Below are 25297 nucleotides of genomic sequence, written 5' to 3' on the forward strand. Positions count from 1 at the left end.
GCTCATCCAAAGTTTCCAAGACACAGGAGAATATTATCATTTGTTACAATAAGCCAAAGAAGATACAGTAAGCCCAGCTATAGAGTCGTGCATCATAGGTTTCCGACTTACCGTTGGTAGACAATAAGCAATGGGCAGCGTTTTGCTGCGGCAACCATCTAATTTTGTTAATCTTTTCTTCAATTTCTAGACTTTTTAAGTAGTCAAATTCAGGTTCATGGCTCTGAAAGGTGCTGTAAACATTGTATTCACCCCTAGAATGAGGACGGTTCTTACTCTGTGGGGAGAAAGAATGCACAGACGTCATTAATATCAATTATTGAAATATAGAGGGAACCTCAAAACGGGATACATATGGATTACATGCGTTTGGGATGCCAGTGTAACAATTCCAAATTCTGGTATCCCAAAGGAGTCCAGACAAGAATCTTATATAGTTACCCCCTCCTGCTATCCCCAGCATCCCTGCAGCCTAATCCTAATGCTACCCATATACTTATGCAAAAGTATTAGATGCAACATCGGAGTGCGATGTCCATCGAACCCGATAGCATCTTGTAGTGCAAAAAGTGCCCCCTTACAGCACCCAATGACACAATCTTGAGATGGCACATCGGGAACTGGAAGAGGGCAGCATTGTAGCGTAGCACTAGAAGAAGTAGTGCTAGCGGGAGCCCTCTGATTGGCTGAGAGAGCTCAGTCAGAGGCTGCCTAGTATTTTTTTTTTTAAACATGTTTTATTGAAACACCGTAAGTCACAATTTACAAGTTGATACAAATAAGTTTAACAAAAGTAGCATGAACATTGGAATATTGACATCATTGTTCTATATTATCAATTTAAACATACATTGTCATCAGTAAACAAATGCTTTGGAAAAATAGAAGATGTGTCCGTGTCATCTCTTTATATGTAGCATGTAACCTATACATGGACCCTTATGGCCCAGGGCTGTCACCGTTCCTGAATTATGTAAGAATATCACACTGCTAGACAGCCAATAGTACCGGGGGATCCCCAGAAATAATTCTCATCAGATACCACTGGGTATACTTGAAGGAATTCTAAAGTTTTGTTCTAATTTCCAGTGAGAGCACCGTTATGTAACTCTCCCATGTATCAGAGTTTTGGCTGCCTAGTGTATTAAACAATTCCCTCGGCCTGCCCTCTACCACGCTGCCAGCGGTCCCTCCAGGCCCCTCTCCTAAACCCCCACGCAGCTGAATGCATTCCCTACGCCCCTCCACCTACGAATTGCATTCAAGTGATCGCATGCGCTTGAAAACCACATGCGATGGCTCCTGCATACAACAATTAGATTGATCGGTCAGATGTGGTCGAAATCGAATGATTGCATGCAATATCTCACAAGTGTATGGGCAGCATAACCCTAACAGACATATACACATATACCCATCCTAAAATCAGCTAGATGTGGCGTACCACTTTCCTAATAAGCTGCATTGTGCATCCTTGCTACAGACTCACAATATATGCTAACACAGCAAAGTTACAATGCATAGATACCCTGGCACTGTACACAGCTGCCATGTGCTGCTCAGACTACAAACTGCATAAATAGGAGAACTGTTACAACCTTGTACCACACTGATCCTAGTTCCTAGCACAAGCGATTCTGTATACAGCCAAGATGCGAAAAAAAAGCTCAATTCAGGCAAAAATCCCTATTGGTGGCGGAGCGTTTATGCGAGGAAAAGGTTGTGTAGATTAGAAGGCCTCTGTAGGGCGAGTAGGATACAGTGTGAGCCTGATAGCAAGGTGTAATAAAAGCACACGTCTCAATAGCAAAATGGATAAGGAAAACGGTGCAGACAAGTGTATATTTAAGGTCTGAATTTTCCCAAAAGTACCAACCTGTAATGGATCACTTGATTAGAAAGGGGTCATTCATATTTCAAAGGAAATTACATACTTAAGATGGGTAAAAGATGCCTACAGCAAATGTAGGCAGATTACAGAATTATAATAATAATGCCAGATTGAGTTGACGCACTTGATGATGAAACTATTAAGGAGCAGGGGTATGGATCGTTAGGTCGACAAGTTTTAATACGAAAGTCATTACGTCGACTACTGTTGGTTGGTTAAAAGGTCTACATGGATACCGTATGAGTGTCCCGCGTCCCCTCACACGGGAACAGTCACACGCTGTGCTCGGCTCACAATTAAATCCCCCCTCCACTGGGATGGTAAAGTGTGAACAAGTCACTTTTTATTGGGGAAGGGGGGGGGGGGGGGGGGGGGGGGGAAGAAATGTGAGAGCCGCATGTCGACCTTTTTCTGTCGATTGCGTACCAGCAGCAGATCTGTTATTATCTATTTGGGTTCTCGGTATAACCTCCAGACATCGTATCTGACAAAGTTTTGACTCTCTCCTGGCTGCTACATAAGGAATGTGCTTAATTGACATTGATTACAGGTTTTTGGGACATGTAATTGCCAAACAATGTTGTGCTTGTGATTTTGAAACCCGTTTTATTAGTCTTTTCCACGTAAAGTCCAGCACATATTGTACATCAGCGGCACTTGCGGTATTATAGTACATGAATGAGCTAACAGAGTATATTTCCAGTAACTGCTTGTGTACAATCTATAGATCATTTATTGATCTCTTGGTGAGAAGTGTTTTTTTTACTAGAGATGATTGGTTTGGTTTTGGTAAAAACCAAACACACCCAGACTTGGTATACAAATAGAATAGAGTCCCAACTCAGATGACTTCTGGTATACAAGTGGGCAGAGTACCACTTTGGGTCTTTCCTCAAATTAGTAGGGTACATGGCTCAAAATTACTTTTTTACAGGACTAGGCTTATAATATAATTCCAGGGATATGTATTTTGCTGCTGTAAGCAATAGGCACATGTCACTATGGTAAGTTGGGTACACATTAGACAATTTTCATTAACGGTATGAACAATAATGCTATTGCAGTGGTGCCCGAACGTTTTTGAATCCTGGCAGATAAAGGCAGTGGTTCCCGACCTGGAGTACTTGTGCTGGTACCCTGCAGACCATTTGTGGGTACTTAAATAAAATATTGGTAATGACGGAAGAAGAATTATCCCAATGGCTGGAGAAGTCTCCCATTGCTGTGGGGATGAACCACATTGCGTCACTTTCAGTTCTGTCTGCAGCATCATCAGCATCTCCTTGTACCTTTGCCCAACCAGCAATCCACTGGGAGCTACCGGCGTTGCCCTCAACCATAAGCAACCATCTGCTCCACGCTGACACAGGCGGAGAAAACAACCGCAGTAATCCTGCAGGCATTGGCGGGAACCCTGGAAACAGTACACAGCCAGCAGCCAGACACAGAGGGACCAGATTCCTGACCGCACACACTCCTTAATAGAAGGACACGCATACAACTCACTTCCTCTCATAAGGTCTGTGGGTATTTCAAATTGAGAGGAAGTGGTACTCAAGGGGTATGAAAGATAAAAAAAAAAAAAAGGTTGGGAACCACTGCCCTAGTGTATCAATGTTTTTCATGGTTACTCTAAGCCAAATGTTTTTGATTAGAAATTTAGAAAACAATATTAAATTAAGTAAAAATTGTGTTCATATGTCATTTTCAGGTTCAGTTATGTGGTGCGGGACAGGACTCCTGTTTGTCCACATACTTTATGATTGGAAGTCATGAGCACCAGTTTTGCCTATTTATACTGACCGATTTGAATTTGCATTTACTCCTGGACCATCAACCGGAGGCATTCCTGTGAATGTCTCTGGGTGCCTTGGCACACAGTTTGAGAATCGCTGTGCTGGTGTATACACACTATGGGCAGTATTCAATGTAGAAAATTCTCTGTGCATGGCGAGAGATTTTTTCTCTCGCCATGCACTCGCCGTGTTCCGGAGCCTCCTGCTCCCACTATTCAACGTATTTAAGACTCGCCGCCACTCGCGGCGAGTCTTAACCTCTGCAGCGGACGAGCGTCCGCGGCAGGGAGCTGACAGGGAGCCGTGGGACGTGGCATCCAGGGAGATTAAAGTCTCCCTGGATGCCCCAGAACATATGTGGAGGGTAGGGGGGCTCCCCTGGACCCAGGCAGCACAGGCTGCCCCCCCCCCTATAGCCAGCGGGGGACCCAGTATTCACTGCACCCGAACGTGCATCGGGTGCAGTGAATATATGAATATCTAATGAGCGGCTCGAGCGCTCCGGCCCCCTGCTGGCTGCACTGTGTTAATTAAAAAAAATATATTTTTTTTTTAAATTAAATATATATTCATGTGCTATAAGCACATGAATAAAAATAACATGCCCCTTCACAGAAAAAAAAAAACTGATTTTTTTACACCAAAATTAAAAAAAAAAAAACCTTTTAGATTAAAAGTTCACATTCCAGCTCTCCATCAAAAGATGGAGAATTTCTACACGGAGAGAGATGGCGAAAATCACTTAGAAAGACAGCGAATATTTCACATTGAATAGGGTGGTTCACTTTTGGAGAGCAAAATGCTCCGTCCAGGGCGAAAAAAGCAAAAATTCTCCATAAAACACAGAGAATTTTTCTCATTGAATACTGCCCTATGGCTGGTATTCAATCCTGGACGATATCTCTAACAGGCAGAAAGATCTTCAATTCTAAAAAGTCAAATCTGCTGTCTGTTTTCGACAATCTGCGCCCATGTTCGACGATCCATGGGCTTGACATTGAATAGATTGAATGTGAATTCAACCTATTCTTATAAAAAAAAAAAAAAAATAACGGAGGGGCCATGCTGCAGAATGTTGTGTGTACCTAGCATAAGACATTAGGACGGCAGCAAACAGTCATATAGATGTGACCTGCGCCTATTTTCCGTTGAGCCTCTGAATTGTAGATTTTTTTTTTTTCAATCATCAAAAAGATTTGTTAACGAGTCCTGGCCTCAACATCTTATAAAACACTAATAATCTAGCATTTGATCTGCCTGCCTGTCATGTCTGCTACCAGTTCTGAATACCAATTGTTTACAGCGCCTTCATATTCCCTTTATTACCGCTTTACAGAACATAATGGAAAGCAAAACCTGTCCACCATGACCACCTCCTGCTATTTCTTCCATCTTGTCATCCATTGTGGCTTTGTGTGAATTTGCGAGATGATTATGGAATGGCTGCACATGCGTACGGATCGTTGCACGCACAGCGCCAATATGTGTGATTTAGGTACACCGTTTACTTAGCAAATCCATGTTCCCTATTCCCACACTCAAGCATCTTGTGCAATCAAAAAGTTACACCCCCCCCCCACCGTTATATACCAACCCCTCTCCCATGCCATCCCTTCCTATCCATCTTTTGGACTATTTCTGAATAAAATGGGTGGATTATCTCAAAAAGGTTTAATCCTCTGTATTTTATCATACAATTTTAGCCATCAATTTAATGGATTTTACAGTAACTGTGAAAGTAGTTAGATCTTAATTACACCATTATTTGTACATATTGCATTATTATAGGTATTTAACCTTACATGCCATTGCCAGTATTGAGTCACCATCACTCTGCCTGCATATTGCATTATTATAGGTATTTAACCTTACATGCCATAGCCAGTATTGAGTCACCATCACTCTGCCTGCATATTGCATTATTATAGGTATTTGTGCAATTGTATTAAGAATTAAAGTGAGTTTGAATGTATTAGTGGCTGGGATGGTATGTAACCTCTTAACATTTGTTTATCTTCGTTTTATTGCTAGTGGGAGAGGGGCTCTGGCTGGGTGGGGTCTTAATCAATTAACTTAGAAACAGCTTTTAGTATTTAGTGAGAATACTAGGCTGACACAGCCTGGCTGACTATTGAAAGCTGACTATTGATATTTTGTCAGCTTTTAAAGTAGGAAGATTTTTAAGTAGGAAAAAAAAAAGTTACATAGATTAAAGATTGGACTTATTCTGGACAGAAACTGCCAACCAACTTAACATCTTGATATCAAAGTGATCAGAAAAACAGAAACTACAGTAACTCAGAAAACCAAGGGACTGCTTTGAGTGAGATCACTTCATACTCACAACATACTACTCCTGGCTATCTGACTGTTCATCCAGCTTATCACCATTTCTGCAACTGCTAAAACTTTGAATATCACTGTTAATGCTTGTATGTGCACTGTCTGTTTTGAAAATGCCCAGCTGTACCTCTAATGACTTCACCACTTCTGCTCTTCCATTGATAGTAGGTGTCCTCCATCATTTTATTCTTGGTCCTCTTCTCTATCTCTATATGTCCTCTCTGGGTGAGCTTATTTGCTCACTTAACTTCCACTATCACCTCTATGCTGATAATACTAAAATCTACCGCTCCTTTCCTGATCTCTCTCCTTCCATCCTCACTCATATCTCCTACTTCCTCTCTGCTATCTACTCCTGGATGACCCAGCGCTTTTTTTAGACTTAAAATATCAAAGACTAAGCTGACCTCTTCCCACCCTCCAGCATAAAACCTGACCATCTCTCATCCTAACCTACTGTTTATGCCCACTTCTTTCCCTTCTGTGTTACCCCTGTCTGTCTAACCCTCCCCTTTTAGAATGTAAGCTCTCACGGGCAGGGCCCTCTCTCCTCTTGTGCCTTTCTTAGAATATATAAACCACTGCCACCCTGATGATTGCTTGAGTGTCCTGTCCCCTGATGCAACTATCCATATTTACCATGTACTTGTCCTAAACTGTCTTGTACTGTAATTTGATATGTGTTTTTGCTCCTAATTGTAAAGCGCTGCGGAATCTGTGTGCGCTATATAAGAAACTGTTAATAAATAAATACTTCTTACATTTCACATTAGGTGCCTACGCCCTTTCTTGCTCACCAAAGACCCTGACAAGCAAGGGCTTGTCACGACAGCCAAGAGACACAGCAGCAATTGTACTCCCACTTATGAATAGAATCACCATATTTAGGTTACCTTTGACAAACAGCTACTGCAACTCCGAACCACCAGGAATATAACAGGCCTCCTGCTCAACTTATTCTTCAACTCTTCAAGGCGTTCTATAGGCAGAACACAAACCAATACACTTCTACAACCTCGCAATGTAAATATACTACCTACATTCACTGATCCTCTCCGCTAAAAGGTCCATACATACTGATGTTTTTGCCCAGCGTGTATACACAGCGATTATGGGGGAAAAAAACTGCTCAGTGCGTACACACAGAGATTTTCGCCCATCTCAGCGATTTTCCCGGGAGTGGACGGCTTTTCATAGCAGGACGCTATGGAAAGCCGTCCACCTCATCGCTCACCTGCTGGGAATACCAGCAGATGAGCATGGTGGCTGCCGATGATGCGGGAGTGCGCATCAGTGCTCAATGCTGGCCCGTACAGACTGGGCGGCTTTTGAGCTGAAAGCAGCTCAATTGACAAAACTGAGCAGCTTTCAGTTTAAAATCGCCTAGTGTGTGTATGGGCTTTTAGACACTATAGCCATGTTCTAAGGAGCTTGGAGCAGTAATGTAGGGTGCACACCAGAATGATCATGAGCAGACCGTGAGACGACCATACGATGGTCGCACGATCTGCATCTGATCAGATTACGATCTGTACCCAGTTGAAGGGGTCGTTTTTAAATCCTGACTGCAGCAGGTAGGATCTGCAAAACGACCAGCATTGGATCGGGAATGGATCTAAAGCATGCCATACCATGGCCAATTTACATACAATCGGTCGAGACTGTATCGAAATTGGTGGAATTGAGGCCAAATCGTTCTGGTGTGTACACGGCATAACTGTGGAACCTTTCCCACACCAAAATCCACATTGGACGCATCAACTTTTACATGGACTTCGAGCAAAATAAATTCACAACGGCACTTCCAAGATCAATACAAAAACAAACTCCATGAATCTCTGAATTAAAATACAGATTAGGTAATTAGTTCATATCTTAACAAGCCAAATGGACCACACCAGTGAAGCTGCTGCAGGATAGATCACACAGCACAGTCGCCAAACTACTAAAATACGACCCATGCACTTATTTGACTATTTTTGCAAAATTTCCTGAATTCCATGAGGTTGAGTGGAGACTACTAGCAAACATGAAGACAACTGACTGATTCTCTATGGGATAGAACCATGGGGAAAAATGCCATATTCAATTGTACAAACACTACAACATAAATATAAAAACACTACAACATAAATATAAAAACAATATTCGGTACTTGTGTAGTTTTACGGCGGCAGGCTACGCTACGTTGTCAGAGTAGTCCAATGGCAGCCAGCGTAGTGTCCCTGCGGCAGCACTGCGTAGTCAGCGTACTGTCCCCGTGAGCTGCAGCTCTGTCCCCGGCAAGCCTAGTGAATGCCTCTCACACAGCGCAGGTAACCGCCAGATCCCCTGCACTGGCAGACGCCGGTAGAGAGGGGATCTTGCATGTGCGTCTCGTGCACAAAGGGGGGTGCGGTGTGCAAGTGCGTCTCATGCACAATAAAGGATGCATTTGCCAGTGCTCCATGTTACATACTGGCAAATGCCTCCATTTCAGACCTATCGTGGCGAGCCCCGCGTCCTCCCGACCTGTTCATACCCCCACTATCAACGTCGGCTTGGAGTAGATTTTATTAAGTGTGACGAGCGCAACAAGCACCGCAAGGACGCGGATTACTTGACGTGTATTCCGTGACCGTTTTGTCGTTAACGGCCGTGAATTGTCGCGATCACGGCTGAATCTCGACAATCCATGGCCAATTACGCGGACCCGCGCCCTTTTCACTGATCGCCAGATGGGACATTGAATCCTGATCGGCAATATCCCGGTCAAGCAAAACGAAAATGAGCCAGGGTCACGGCTGTCGGCATGGATCAACATTCATGACCCGGGATTGAATACCCCCCAAAACCTGTGACTGGGCCACTCTGAAGACAGATTTATTGGTACTCGTTTCCTAGCACGGCGCTCACGATATTAAGCTGTATGGCATCTCATCGCATGCGGGCATATGGCATGCAATGCGATTTTAAATTGTATAAGCCCCTATACGATTTTTAATTGTATAAGCACCCTAATGGGTGCTTACAATGTTAAATGCACCCCCACTATCAATGCCAACCCGAAGCATGGCGAGCGCAGCGGTACGCGTCCTCCGACCTTATCATACCACCACTATCCACGTCGGCGTTGATTTGATATAGTGTGCACGAAACCCAGCGAGCCCCGCGAGGGGACGCGCATGACTTCACATGTATTCTGCGTCCGCTCGCCACACTATATAAAATAAACTCCACGCCGACGTGGATAGTGGGGGTATGAAAAGGTCAGAGGACACGTACCGCTGCGCTCGCCCCGCTTTGGGTTGGCATTGATAGTACGGGTGGCGTGGGGGTGCTTTTAACATCGTAAGCACCCATTACGGTGCTTATACAATTTATATGGGGCACATTTAACATTGAAAACACCCATTACGGTGCTTATGCAATTTTAAATCATATACCATTGTATATGGCATACAATGCGATGGTATATAATTTAAAATTGTATAACACCGGCTGCCATCGCATACCATATGGTATGCGATGGGCGCTGTGCTAGGAAACTAGTACTGATTTATTTTGTATTACTTTAACTGTACTAGTTATACAGGAAGTTCCTGCCCCAATACTTCATGTTCTGAATAGGGTTGAAAGCGAGTAGTTTTAGGCTTTTACCAGACAGCTTATGGGGCCCAAGGCTCAAAACATTAACTTTAGTCTGATCTGGCAGAGAACCTTTCTCCACTGAGAACGTTAATCTCCTACATGTTACTGCATTATGTAGATTTTCTTCAGTTAATTTCCTTTTGTCCCCCTTCAAGCACAGATGTATAATGCACATTGTCTATTGTGCAGCAACAACAACAACTGAACAGTAAGTGAAACCAATATGGCCTCTGCAGACAACCAATTACAGTACAGTATATTTAGGTTGAATAGTTACACAAATGTAGTTATTTTTTTATTTTTAACAAAAATAAATCCCTTAATTGTTTTAATGTACTTTAAGATAGATTAATGTAATACTAGACAAAATGCGGGAGAATGCAATTGTTTTTGTTGCAGCTGCCACTAGCACTCATGCAATGACAACAATTCAATCGTTCGGTTTTTCAGGCACCCAGAAGTCACATTTTTTCCCCTCGCACCTAAGGACGCTGCGAGAAACAAGGTGGGCAAAGGGACTTTAGGCTTAGCCGTTTTACGCTGCTAAACTCTGGGCCCGACATGCATGTGCGCCCAAACAATTGAATGACAATTCTTTGGGCATCTAAACAGTCCTGTTTAGACAGGACAAATCAATTGAAACCCGCCAATGCATTATCAAAACGTATTGTCCAACTGTTGCATTTTTAGAAACAAAATTATACAAACCTCTTGTTCCCTTTGAAATATAACCACTCTTCCTCCTTTGTCTCCAGTAGCTAACAAGTCACCAGAAAGGTTGAACTCGACAGTGGAAATAATATCCGCTAAGAGAGAAAAAAAAAAATAAAGTTTTCATTTTAACATGGTTTCTAACAAGAAAAGATATTCCACTGAATTAAAAACATTATTTAAAAAAAATGTAAGTGCATTTTCAGATTTTATCAGGGATAGGCTTAGAAGCAGTGTTCCCTCTAAGCTGTGCGCACGTGCGCGCGCACACACCTTGACGAGCGTGCGCACAGACATTACAACTGAGCGCACAAATCAGCAGTGGTCCCTTTTTGCAGTTGTGGACTCAATTAATGTGTGTTTCACCCCCATTGTGTACTGTATTTTGAATGTTTAAATGTTTAATATCATTTTGAAGTAAAGTTAACACAAATGCTGAACGTCATTTTCCAGTTATATATAAGTGACGCACAAAAATGTAAATTTAATTCCAAAGTTGCACAGCCAAAATCTTTAGCCGCACACAGCCTTCGTAAAATTAGAGGGAACATTGCTTAGAAGGCCATTAATTTTTTTTTTTTTTACCAAGCATAGGGTCCTAGGAGAAGACAGAAAGCAAACAAAACAAAAACACACACGTGTCAAAATACAGTTTACCCCAGCATTACCACCAGAGCCGTGTCTGCCTTTCAGAGGGCAAATTTATTCCAAGCGATGGATCACAACCCCAACTTGTAAAAAAAAAAACCTACAGGGGTGTGAGATTAGGTCATGGGGAAACCAGTGACGCAACATCAACTGGAATTACCTGTAACAGCATTGTTTTATAAGCATTCAACATGTTCTACAATAATAATGTAACAGATTGAGATACGCACTCAGAAGGCCACTAGAAGCAGCGCTGATCTCCACAGCAACAGTAAAGTCATTTACAGGGTCATGTGCAGACCCCCAAGAAGACCTGTATGTAAAATATTGAAGACTAGGGGCCTGACCCATGTCCATCCAATTAGTTATTGGAAAGGTATGATTATCTAACAGCACTGGTGAGATGCAAGGGAAGAGAAGAACCACCAAAAGTGTCAGATGACAAGAAATGCAGACAGATTAAACTACAAATGTGCAGTACACGGGAGCGCGCATCTCATCACACCTAACAATTGTACCGTTTATGGGCACCTTTATACAAACATGCATTGTATTAGCGCACAATATTCTGCCTTACTGCTAAACTCAAGTTCTCCCTTTGTGCATGGTAACGGCCTTTATTGTGCCCATTTCAGCTTATTAGCTTCATGAAGTATAGGGGAGATAAATAAGAATAAAACCTGCTGTCCAAACAGTAAACTTATAGGTGTAATACATTAAAGATAGAATGGGTTTGTGAAACTGCGCACTAAGTGCGAATGTGCGGGGTTAGCTGCTGTAAATATGCAGGTGATCAGCCTGCAAAGGTTAAGAATGAATACAGAAATTTCGGCGCTCTACCCCTAAATGAAGCGAGATCTGGGCTTAATCTCAAAAGTGATTTTTATTGTGCAAAAACACAGGTATACTGGCGAAAAAAGTGGGTGCTTGGCAGTCTGTGCCAATATGATGTATCACTTGAGTTAGGGTTCTTTACTGTCAGGGCTGGACTGTCCCGGTCTCCTGCTGAGCTGGAGAACCTTGGGGGTTTTTTCTCAGCAGGAGACCGGGACAGTCCAGCCCTGACAGTAAAGAACCCTAACTCAAGTGATACATCATATTGGCACAGACTGCCAAGCACCCACTTTTTTCGCCACTATACCTGTGTTTTTGCACAATAAAAATCACTTTTGAGATTAAGCCCAGATCTCGCTTCATTCTTCATTTAGGGGTAGAGCGCCGAAATTTCTGTAATACATTAAAGGTCCATGCACACTTTGAGCGGTGAGCACTGATGCACGCCAGCGAATGGATGGCTTTCCATAGCGCCTTCTATGGAACACTGTCCACCCTTCGCGAAAAGTCGCTGGACTGGGTGTAAATCACTCGGCTATGCTTCCTCTCCTTTCACCATAACCCTGCCCTTTGCTCTTGAAAAAGGGGCTACCCAGAGAAAAATATGAACCACAGCTGAGTTACTACATGCCGCAGCTTATTCCGAGAAGTGAAACGCATCTAGGTTTTTGCAAAATAATCCAATAAATCATTTGCATCCAAATGCTGCAAAATGTAACCAATTTGTACGACCCATCATTGTCGGATTTCCAGCGTTGGGGAACAAGTGGTTGATTGTCATTTTCTCCTAGACATTACCAGGTTTTTGTTCTCACCAGACAGATAGATCTTTAGGTGTGTACCCAGCTTTAAAAGTCCTACTGCACAATATATTTTTTCAGGGATGCTGGTGCATTCCTTTACTGTTCTATAGCTTTTAGTACTGTGCAGACACGCAATGAGACGACAGGCCCCCCCCAAAAAAAAGCATCAATCACTGAACTCTACAAGGATAGAGGAGGCCGGGCTGTCCGTGTATGGATAGGACAATAAGGGTGAGGTATTCAGAAAGTGAGAGTTTTGGTAAGAAATCTCCAGTTTTTTTAAAGCGGCAATCATTTACACTTCAAAATCAAACTGGTTTTGCAGTGTAAAGGATTGCCGCTATAAAAAAACTGGAGATTTCTCACCAAATCTCTCACTTTCTGAATCTCTCATCCCATTAAATCTCACCCTAAGTGTTGGATGCACAGCACATGCAAGTAAGTATTTGATAATTAAATATTTACCAGTTACCCATCGTGCTAAAACGACGGATCATCAGAACAGTAATGTCAGCACCGGCGGCTGTGACCCTGAATGGAGCAATTCATTAAATTGCTGTCAGGCGCCGTCTAGTGGCCGCCGACACGCATAAAACTTAAATTCCTCATATAGAGATGAGGAGCAGCCTTGTATTATATAGCATAACATTCTATTGGTGCACATTTTTTAACATGATGCAGTTGAAATCCCGACAACCATTGTCAAATCCCGACATTTAAAATGTCAATAGGTCAGAAAGTCCACATGAGTTTTTCGCCATTTTTGCTTTGTCCTTCCGTCACGATCCAAGTGGGCATAGAGTTAGAATATAATAGTGTGCTGAGCGCAGCGAGGCACCATGCCCAAAGCTGGGCTGGAAATCACTCATTGCATACATATGTCAGATATACACACAGCAGATGAGCGGCAGCCAACAATGATGCGGGAGCATGCATCAGCACTCACCGCTGCCCCGTATACACCGGGCAGCTTAGAAACTGAAAGCAGCTCAAACGACAAAACTGAGCTGCTTTCAGCCCAAAGTCGCCCAGTGTGTGTACGAGCCTTTAGACTGTCAGGAAATCGCGCTGAACCATTTAAAAAGGATAAAAGATGTGCACGCATCAAAATTGCATTAACTAAACTGTACTACAAAAACAATTCATACAGAATGATTTTTTTTTAATATTCTATCTGAACTTTGATCATTTTAATCAAGGCCTATAGATGGTGTAAGGCGTCTTGAGAGTTACAATACAAGGATGGTTCAATACAGAAGGTAACAAGACATCACATGTGTGCAATGGTCTCCAGCTCAATCTTACTTCCAACAGGCCAGAGCAGGTAGACCACTGCTTCCCCTCATGGCCGTTAAGACTGTCCCAGCATCAAGTGTAAGATGATGGAGTTGGCAGAAACAGTCAAACACGGAGGTTTTGAAGTGTGAGCAGTTTTCTTAAGTCTAAAGGGTGCTAAAAGTCATTGACAACTTGTTTGGTGCACTGTTTTTGAGAATGGCAGGACAGACTTTCAAGATGAGCAGTAATATGGCCAGAAAAGCTGACCGCTATTGTGACACACTGAGCAGGTTGCAGAGGACAACTTGTTAAAAAATAGCTTGGGCTGACGAAAACCGGCATCTTCAACTGCTACACGATAATGCCAGGCCCAACTCCGAGAGTTGTTACGTCACTACCATTGGGAGGTACTGGACCATCCTACCTACAGCCCTGATGCCTTGTGATTTCCATCTCAATAGAACACTTGACACAGATTTCTTCTACTCCGGGATAGATGCCTTGGTGTACCATTAGAACAAATGCTTATACAAGTATGAGGACTATATGGAAAAAAAGTTGTACCAAGGCCATACCATTTATTATACGTATATGTAGGAGTTGAATACATTTACACATTGGCCCTTATTCTGATCGGTGCGGCCGGATCCGATTATGCGGCCAGGACCGTGCGTGCGAAACCCCGCCTTCCATACGGATCGCCAACTCCGTCCGTACGCGGTAAGAAGCTGGCCGAACGGACCGCACGTGTATTTTTCATGAATACGCCTCCTCCATCTAAGGAACCTCCCCCATCATTCGATGGTCGCAGACCATCGAATGCAGGACCGAGTGCTCCACCAGCTCCCGCAACCTCAGACCACACGGACATTTTTCCGTGCAAAAGCAGGGATCTGGGCGGGCAGCTGACATACGGCGATGTCATATGTCCGCCCCCTACACGTGGGAACGCCCATGAAACGCGGGGCGTATGCATATGGTAATGAGCCCAAATAGCCCTCCACACCCCTCTCCACCCCCTGTCCGGAGTGTTCACATATCATGCGGGATTTGGCCGTACGCCCCGCTCGCACATGCGCAGAGACGCCTCTGCACATGCGCAGACACAAAACATCGGCGGGCCGAACGCACGCGGATATATCCGCACCGACCAGAATAAGGGCCATTGAGAGGTCGTTACCTTATGTATTGTACTACCATCATAGGAGAGGCAATATAATACGCCACCACACTTTAATAAGACCAAACAAAGCACTTTCAGACAAACCCAATTATAAGATCTAGTATAGAAAGCGGTTTTATATTTTAACCCAGTGCTCACAGAACTCTAACCGTGAGTATTTGAAAACGTTGTCTTCGGGAACATATGAATAATTATTCTGAAGAACCAAGAGTACCGCCCGCTCCACTTATGGTTAGCAGAAATTTATCATTTAACTATAATCATAAAATTTGTTTAAACGAGAAAGCCTACAATTCGTCTACGGAAAAGATGAGAAAATATATATTGAAGAAACCAAAACAAAGTTTGAAGATGCCCCCAGCAATGGAAAAATAAATTAGATGGTGATCAGAACATTTACTCTATACACAGGATTGGGAACATCTGTTTTATCAGACATTCCTATAATCATCTGATTAGTGGGAAATAACATTCCCTCTTAAACAGTGTTCTTTATTGCATCTTGTTCATACCGGGAGACATCATCAGTGATAATTGGCAGTATTCAATGAGAATTTTGACGATGTGCAGCAAATCTTGCTCACTGCCCCTGACCGGTGAATTTTAACTCCTGCGGCGATGCCGCAGGGAGCCTGAGGACAGCGGCAGGCAGGGAGATGGAAGTCTCTCTGCCTGCCCCAGAACGTTTGTGGGGGGGAGGTGGGCTCCCCGGGATAGCCAACAGGGGACCGGGTATTCACTACACCCGATCGTGCATATGTAATGACCGGGTGCAGTGAATATATGAATATCTAATGAGCGGCTCGGCTCCCGGCCCCCTGCTGGCTGCTGTGTAAAAAAAAAAAATATATATATATTTTTTTTAAATTAAATATATATTCATGTGCTTACAGCACATGAATAAAAATAGCATGCCCCTCCTCAGAATAAAATTCCTGTTTTTTTTACACCAAATGTAAAAAACAAAACACTTTATTTTAAAAGTTCACATTCCACTTCACCATAAAAAGATAGCGATTGCTACTCGGTGAATCATGGCGATAAAAACCTTGATATGTATTCGCCATCTGGTCATTGAATAGGGTGATTCACCGTTTTAGTAAAAAAAATAAAATAAAAAAAAAAGCGCTGTACAGCACGAAAATAACACAAAATTGCCATAAAACATGGCGAATCAGCCTCATTGAATACTGCCCAATGCAGCTTTGGGCAGTATTTAATGCAGCCGGCGAGGGGGTTAGACATTGGAGATTGCCGAATATACCCTCGCCATTTAACCTCCGTGCTGGCTGATCATTGTATTCAATGTTTCGGGGGAACCCTTGCTGTCAGAGGACGGCGAGGATTCCCCCAAACAGCGAGGTTCACGTCTAATGCAGGGAGCCCGCTGCATTTAGCGGTGAGCCTTGATGTTGTGGTGGCCGCACACACCGTTTCAACGTCGCTGTAAAAACCCAGCAAAGTTGAAACGGCGTGTGCAGGGGGGGGGGGGGGGGGGGGGATACACACCTTGAGCCGCTATGTTGCTGCGACAGGAAAGTGATATCTGCATCTTACTACGTGGAGAGGTATCACCTGTGCATGATGAAGCCTACAGTCTGCAATGAAACAGTGTCCCGTGTCAAACTGGGACTAATAATTTAATGTTAGAAAAATGAATATGGGTCGGAAGAAACCTATTTGTAGACGCTAGGAAATTTTCCTGCTATGTCGGCAAGGTCTTCTTGACTGCATTAAATGGACCCTCCACCGATCCGCTAAAGGTCAATATACACTGGGCGATTTTGATGGGGAAAAAAAAAATCGCTGGGCTGAAAAACACTCAGCGCATATACACTGAGCGGGTTTCTAGGGAGTGGACTTTCCACAGCACGAGGTTATGGAAAGCTGTCCACCCCATCACTCTTTTAGTAATAGCAGCAGATGAGCGGGAGTGGGCATCAGCGCTCACCACCTGCCTGTACACACCGGGCAACTGAAAATGCTTGGTAAACAAAATATGTGTTTCGGTGGATTTAACCTTATCTGCATTTTTTGTTTCAATAAAAAAAAAAAAAATGAAACCTAGGAGAGCCCATCTTAGCCTTCTTTGCAGGAACCATAATTCTAACAAACAAATCAATGGATACCAAGTTAGTGTAACTAGTTCTATGGGTACATCTCAGTATATGAACTTTTCCCTCCATAATAAATCATCATAGCCTGGTGTGAAAGGAAGGTGTAATCTTGGCCAAGTATACAAGGTGGGGAGAAGTAGGTGCGCTAATATATTTTCTAGTGGACCAATGGACCGGCCTGCTGAGCACATATCACCTGTACATGACATGTGAGGCAGCCAGTAAGATGCCAGAGGGGAACATTGCTTGCAGAGGAATTTCTACTCTAGAACAACTCTTTTAAAAAGAGAAAACCAAATCCTAAAACAAAGGGTGTCCTAACTGCCAGAAATGGACTGCAATCGGAACCTGGGTGCCACACAATGTCATTATACAACCTCCAATACTGTACTCCAGAACTCAACTAAGTTACGGGCAGACTCAGTGCAGAACTCTTAAGAGCTTCGGGGTCTTCTTGAAATCTGGGTTATTAGAAGCAGATGTAACATGTTTACATAAAAGTCAAATAGGGCGATACAACGGTCGGTGGCAAGTCAATTGTTGCTACAATTGGGCGCTCCCTAGAAGTGGGAGACATCAGCTCGCAACCTCCTGAGATGCGAGAAGCAATGGGTGCAGAGTCTGAGGTTTGGGCACCCAGTGCTTCTGGTCGCATTAATACTAAGGTTCATGTGAGCAGAGCAACAATTGAATTGCTCTGTTGGGTGGCCATTCGTATTGATGCTCAGCAGGTTCTCCAATAAAATTAAATCTGTGTAAGAAATAAACTGGGGAAATGTATCAAGCCAGCTAGAGAGCATCAAGGTGCCCACAGCAAGAAAGAAAAATCAGCTCTGCGGTAGCGTTTGTCAAGTACATGCTGGAATATGATACAGTAGGTGAAAGGCAGAAATGTCTCTGCTCTTAGGAAGGCTTGATGTGTGTTCTCCTGTATGTGTTAAGTGTCTCAGCACAAAGGTAACTCACAGTGGGAGGAGAATTATTTAAGCCAGAGGCAAAACCCACCCCGTGTACAGCTGCAAATGTGATCGCAGCCTTGCAAATATGGAGAAATGATTTCGCAAATCAGCCACCATTGAATGAATAACTCCCCCCTGCATTCCCCTAGTAAGTCTAGATTTACTTGGCGCTGCTAAGAAGCGCTGCTGATGTCAGCATCCCTCTCTCCCAGCGGCAGGGATCTGCCTGCCTGCATCTTCCATCCACAAATGCCGGTCATCTGTCAATCAAGTTGCGAAGGCCACTGATGACAATCCTTCGCTGGCTTTGATCACACAGATGGCTTGCGCACTACGATCCACGTGCAGTCGTACGATAATCCGCAAGGCTGCGAATTGAGGTCTGAATTAGCTCCATAGTGTGTACACACTGTGCAATCTTGCAAAAGATTGTCAATGGCCACATCCAGGAGTATAACAGTCATTCAAAATACATAAATCTTAATGCACATTCAATAGATCAGTAGAAGCAACAACCAACCAACGGAAGTGTATCAGCAATGTGATAGAGCATACACACTGAACAATTTACATAAATGGTCAGTCAGAATCATTGTCCACGTAAGGGGTACGCAGCTTTAAGCATGACTGGAAGAATACACACCCTACGTAGTTATTTATACATTTCTTTTTTAAATTGTCTTAATGAAACAAACATCGCTCAACAGTAATCTTCCCATCTAAGGTGACCACGAGCCATTTACTGGGTTGCACGCCCAGTCCTGCGCTGGATGCGTCAGATTTAAGGTGGCCATTCAATACTGCAATGTATCGCAGCAGCGTATGGCCATCCAATCCCCCGCAAGCTGCCCAGGAAGATTGCATGCAGTCCCTTCATATGTGATTAACGCATGCGAACCCTGTTTCCATCGCTGGGACGGGGGTCTGAGTCAGAGGTAAGACTTAAGTCCGATGTGCACGTGTCCATGCATCGAACCCAAGGGGACATTAAAGGCATCAGTTTTGGTCCGATTTCCCTACATGATCTGCTGAGAACGGGTGACTTCGGACCAAATCACTGTAGCGTATGGGGGCCTTTATTCTTGCACCCAAATGTATGACTTGGCAACATCTCTCACGCTAAATGCAAGGTGCACCCAACCGCAAAGCCCTACATTATGTGTATTCCTGCTCACACCTTAGGAGGGTACAAATAAAATTAGTGATAAGGCCCCCATACACTAGGAGATTTGGGCCCGTTGGATCGGGCCGTGATATCTGCCCAAATCGCATGTGTATGACACCCGATCTGATGCGCATGGAACTGCGCATCAGATGTCATATACATGCAATTTGGATCTGGAGATCGTATGTGCTGCACATAAGATAAATCGGTACTTGTGAGTTATCCGGGCTGCCGATTTTTTCATCGCGCCCGAAATCGGGGGCATCGCGTCGGTCGTGGCCGTTATAAGGAGCCGCGACGCGATGCCCACGATTTCCCATAGACAGTAATGTTAAAAGACGCGATGGACCCGATTTCCGACACGATTTCCCATAGACAGTAATGTTAAAAGACGCGATGGACCCGATTTCCCATAGACAGCAATTTTAAAATAAAAGTACAATGTGAAATTGGCCAATATGTTTTTAAAATAAATGTTTCATGGCCCCCCACCACCGTTAACGCCACCCCGCTATTGACGCCAACCCGAAGCGTGGCGAGCGCAGCGAGCCCGCGAGGGGCGGCGGTACGCGTCCTCCGACCTTTTCATGCCCTACTATCCACTAGGGCGTGGAGTGAGAATAGAATAGTGTGGCGAGCGCAGCGAGCCACCGAGCCCGAAGCGTGGCGAGCGCAGCGAGCCCCGCGAGGGGACGCGGACACCTTCACAGGTATCCGCGTGCCCTTGCGGGCTTCACTTGTGTCCGCTGCGCTCGCCACGCTTCGGGCTCGGTGGCTCGCTGCGCTCGCCACACTATTCTATTCTCACTCCACGCCCTAGTGGATAGTAGGGCATGAAAAGGTCGGAGGACGCGTACCGCCGCCCCTCGCAGGCTCGCTGCGCTCGCCACGCTTCGGGTTGGCGTCAATAGCGGGGTGGCGTTAACGGTGGTGGGGGACCATGAAACATTTATTTTAAAAACATATTGGCCAATTTCACATTGTAATTTTATTTTAACATTGCTGTCTATGGGAAATCGGGTCCATCGCGTCTTTTAACATTACTGTCTATGGGAAATCGTGGGCATCGCGTCGCGGCCCCTTATAACGGCCACGACCGACGCGATGCCCCCGATATCGTGTCTTTTAACATTACTGTCTATGGGAAATCGGGGGCATCGCGTCGCGGCCCCTTATAACGGCCACGACCGACGCGATGCCCCCGATTTGGAGCTAAATCGTGGGCATCGCGTCGGTCGGGTGTCCTTAAGTTAACCAAACTTAAGGACCAAATCGGCAGCCCGGATAACTCACATGTACCGATAAATCTTATGTGCAACCACGATGTATCGCATCCAATGCAGGGGGACTCCTAAAGCCAGGCGGCACACCGAGCAGTACTGCTCAGAGAGCCGGGCAAATTTAAAAGAATAAAAAAACAACAACCGTACAAATGAATAGGCAGCAGCTGATTGGCTGAGAGAGCTCTCAGTAGCTGCCCATTCATTTTAGTTTTTTTTTTTTTTTTTTTTATCCTGCAACCCGGCTTCCTCAGCACTGCCCACCCATGTAAAAAATGGTACATCAAGTGCCTAATCGTACGTGAGCCCACCCTGGGTGCTGCCAGGGAAATCAGGTTGGCCCAATGTATCACACATTACAATTAAATAGCTTCTGGTCATTTCAGAAGGAAGGGAGTGAAACAATGGAATCACACCCCTCAATAGGAATGAATTGCCTCTAGAGACACATCTAATACTGTAAACCTTATATTTTCCAGAATGAAGAACGAGAATGTGGATCCAAAAATTCTATATACATTAATATTAAGAACGCCACCTTTTAAACGAAAAACTAAAATCAACTGACTTGCTCACTTTAACAAGTTTATAATAGTGGAAGAAATATAGTATAATGGCTTAAGAAAATGACAGGTTTTCCGTACTCACTGAACTCTGTCCTCCGCCCTATCTTTAAGGTTGGTACTACCACAAAACTAGGAACATGGTTCAGCAGGTCTACTTCGTTACGTAGACACCAAGGGGCCAATTCTGCCCCGATGGACAGAGTCTGCGCATGCGCAAACCCCAACTGCGAACGGCCGCAGCAAGTTGCTCACTCGCCGGGCAGCTCGCAGTGGGGAGGGAGGGACAAGCTAGTCGGGGGGGGGGGGGGCGTTGGCGTGACGGGGCCATGGGAATGCCCAGCGATTTCATGTGTCCCCATGAAACCGCTGGGCATTCCGATGCTTACCTGGGGCAGGTGGCTGGCGTCTGCTGGCCCTATCTTTGTCCCAGCGGGCGCAAATATAACGCGGTCTCAACTGACTTATATTTGCGAAAGGCAGGGGAAATCATCCGATGGCTGGCGAACATCGAATGATTTCTCCTGCTGCGGGCACCTGCAAGAGGGTGTGTCTTCCCAATACATCCCCTCGCATGGTTGCGAGGGGATATGACAGGGGGGTGTGGGTATTCGGTATTATGCTGTAGACATAAACCCAACCCAAATGCATACCCTACGTCAGGTTTCGAGGTTGTACCCCCGTTGGCAGGGGCTGCTATCCCTATAGATGGGGGTACAACCCTCAAACATGCTGATTATATTACTTTTTACCTTACCAAACAGCCGGACGAGTGCCGCCTTTGTTCATAGATTGTGAATGCACACTATCATTAGCATACCGACTGCCGTCTTAACACCGGCACCGGATCTTCCAAAGAATCAGGATATAGACGGCGGAATACCAACAGCCGGCATACCGGCCGTTAAGTCAACAGTGCTGACTAGCATGCAGCAGGGAAAGGAGGGTGGGGGGAGGATAGTGTTAGGCAGTAGCGGGGAGGGAAAGCATACTTACCTGACCCTTGTCAGGATTCCCTCCTTGAGATGCCGGCGCCTGTATTCTGATCGCCGTTTATCCGTATTTATGCCATACACACATACTTAAATGAACCGGCACTCTGAATATTTTAGCTTCCTCTGAAGCCAATAAAACAGATTTGACACTAGCACAAGTGGGCATGTCTGGTGCTGCTGTAACAGGCAATTAAACCCACACATACACACAAAAAAGCACAATAAAGCACCCTGTTTTGCAAATACAAGCCATGCAGGTTTTCCAGCATGAACAAACTACCACTTATTTCCCACGTGACATCAGTGCCTCACACAACTAGACACCCTCTGGTTTCATACTGGAAGTTATGAATGAACTACAAGACGAGAGCCTGACTCCATCCATAAACAGTAAACAATGGGATTAAGTATGCACACAAAGGAAACAATGGGTCCTACACACGGGGAGATTTCAGGGCATTTTCTAAGCGATATGGCGTTATTTGACTAGAATGCTTAGAAAATGCCCCTACATCGCTCCGTGTGTTGGAGTGATAGCTGTGCGCGTCCCTGTTCATTGCTATCGCCCAGAGATTAATATCTAGCATGCTGAATAAATCTAGTTAGATCGCTGGGCAGGGTCAGTGTGCTCACAGGAAAACACTGGCCCTGACAGGGGTATGGATTGTATGGTCGACCTAAAGATGGCCGACAGTCATTAGGTCGGCAGGTCATTAGGTTGACACAATCTAGGTCAACAGTCAAAATGTCAACATGAGGTTTATCACTGTTTTTTTTTTTTTCAACCGAATGTCGACACACGACCTGGACACAGTTTTAAATGTGCTGCACTCGGTACACTATTTCATTCTCCCACCACGCCCTAGTGGATGGTAGGGCATAAAATACTTCCTGTCGGCACAAAAACCAGTGAAAAACCCAATGTCGACTTTTTGACTGTCGACACTGACCACGTCGACCAAGACCCCTGTCGACCTTGCAGTATGTCGACCTAGTGGTATCAACCTAATGACTGTTGATCATCTTTAGGTCGACCAACATACATCACTGGTACTGTACATCGCAGCAAACTAAGCAATCTAGCACCGCTCAGCAAAATCTCCCCGTGTGCAGGCCCCATTAGCCATCATATTGCTGACACATGCAGAGATTTCCAAGGTACTTGCAATGCCCACCCTCCTAGCAATCTAAAAATGGAGTCATAATTAAACTTGGACCTGAAATAGGCCATCAACCTACACCAATAAAACCATAGACGACATGTAGGCAAAGTGTGCCACTCCAGATACACTTCCCAGAATGCCTTGCCTGTTTTACAGTTAATGCAGGCTGAAACTGTGACTGGGCATGCTGGCATGTGTAGTTCCACATATTGCCTACTACTGCAATAAACCTTGCACTGATAATGTGCTTTGGGGACCACTGCCCTGTATGGATGCTGGACAAGGACTAGCCTGGAGGGCTTCTGTAGTGTGGCAGTCCAGCTGCAGAACTACAAATACTAGCATGCCCTAGAAGAATTCTACTGTTTGTGCATGCTGGGAAGCATGCAGTAGCTGGAGTGCTATCATATAATAGACCAATGGTTCCTAAATTATCCTCAAGGCACCCCAACAGTCCAGGTCTAAAGGTCATTAACTTATTTAGCACCTCAGTTTGATTGAACGATCTTTGATTAAAGCTGGGTACACACTTAGTGATTCCCATGGCCGCCTATATAGTTAACTATATTGGCAGCGCCACGTGAGAGTGCATACACACTGACCGATTTTGTTCACGATATCGGTCAGTGACGGCACCCTCCTCTCTTTCCGTAAATGCAGATGTTATTGCCAGATTGAGTTGCATGTACAGATGACAGGGGGGGGGGGGGGGTCGTTAATGATATTGTTCATGCACACTGACCGATGTTTGCAATACATAGTTAACAATACTGTGCATATCATTAATGATATATCGCTCAGTGTGTATCAAGCTTAAGCCTAAATATCCTTAAAACCTTGACTGTTCGAGCACCTAAACCATGCACCTCAATGACCCCTTCTCTGTACTGCAGAATAAGGACAGGCCTAGTACTAGAACAGGGATAAGCGCAGTGCATCACCCCATCTGCTATGGTACTACAAACCCCAGCATGCCCTGATAGGCTGTGTAGTTCCCCAGCAGCTGGAGGATGGATGGTGGAGGGAGAACCAGGCCCTCTCTCCTCTCAGGACATTGGGGAAATTAGAGCTTGGTCCCTGGCAGCATCACCCTGCTGCTGTCCCCCCTCCTCCTCCTCCCAGCAGCGGGCGCAGAGCAATACACGTCACGGCCCCCAGGAGTGCTGCCTGCAGCCGCGGCTCACCCACCGGGTGCCAGGCCCGTGCCCCCCACCACCACCCTCATCAGAGCCCCCCCTCCCTGCCCACTGGCTATACCGACCTTCCGCCACATCCTCGTCTATGGCACCTTTCACCTGGGAGAAGCACCACTGGAAGTCGTTCCCTCCGCCCGCTCCTGCAAGACAAGACACACACAGCCGGTGAGAGGGAGCCCTGGGCCGGACAGACCCCACCACGCCACCCCCAGGCCCCGTGCTGCCGAGCAGGCCGCAGCCCCCCTCCCTCCTACTCCTGTGTTATGTACCTGCCATGGCTGCTGCCCTCTAGCACCAGGCCTCCCTCTCCGGGCGTCGCTGAGGAGAAGGAGGAGGACGGGAAGGGTTCGCCCTTCACACTCACTCACTGCCCTCCCCCCCTGCTGTGTGGAGCCGGGCTGGCGGCCGCTGCTGCTACTGCCGATGAGGAAGGAAGGAGGAGGGGGCCGGGCGCTGCCGTGCTCAGGAGCCGCTTTCGGCTGCTCCGGGATGGGGCTACAAAATGGCGCACAGCGCTCGTCGGCATGATTTGGTGACGTCATTTAACCCCCCGGCCGCCGGGCGCGGCACAGCGCTGTCACACAGCGGCCTGCCCTCCCCTGGGCGGCACCGATGGGGTTACACGACACGGGCTGCCGGGCGAGCGGGGAAGCCAGGGGTAAATATATTGTAAAGATGGGAGTTCTAATGAAAATGGGATGTTGTTGCCCATAGCAACCAATCAGATTCTATCTATGATCTT

At 45.3% G+C, this 25297-nt stretch overlaps 1 protein-coding gene across 1 annotated transcript in view; it reads right to left on the minus strand.

Annotated features, from left to right (window-relative positions):
• Window positions 1-25083, minus strand: part of PPP2R2D (protein phosphatase 2 regulatory subunit Bdelta) — a 36636-nt gene extending 11553 nt beyond the window's left edge. The window contains exons 1-4 of the mRNA XM_083149467.1: window positions 24825-25083; window positions 24621-24695; window positions 10369-10466; window positions 112-277 (exon numbers count right to left, since the gene is read on the minus strand). Of these exons, the coding sequence (XP_083005593.1) occupies window positions 112-277; window positions 10369-10466; window positions 24621-24695; window positions 24825-24831 (346 nt within the window). The 5' untranslated portion in view covers window positions 24832-25083. The remainder of the gene's footprint in view (window positions 1-111; window positions 278-10368; window positions 10467-24620; window positions 24696-24824) is intronic.
• Between the last annotated feature and the right edge of the window lie 214 nt (window positions 25084-25297).

Source organism: Crinia signifera, chromosome 6 (assembly GCF_055691185.1).
Source record: "Crinia signifera chromosome 6, ASM5569118v1, whole genome shotgun sequence".
Lineage (NCBI taxonomy): Eukaryota > Metazoa > Chordata > Amphibia > Anura > Myobatrachidae > Crinia > Crinia signifera.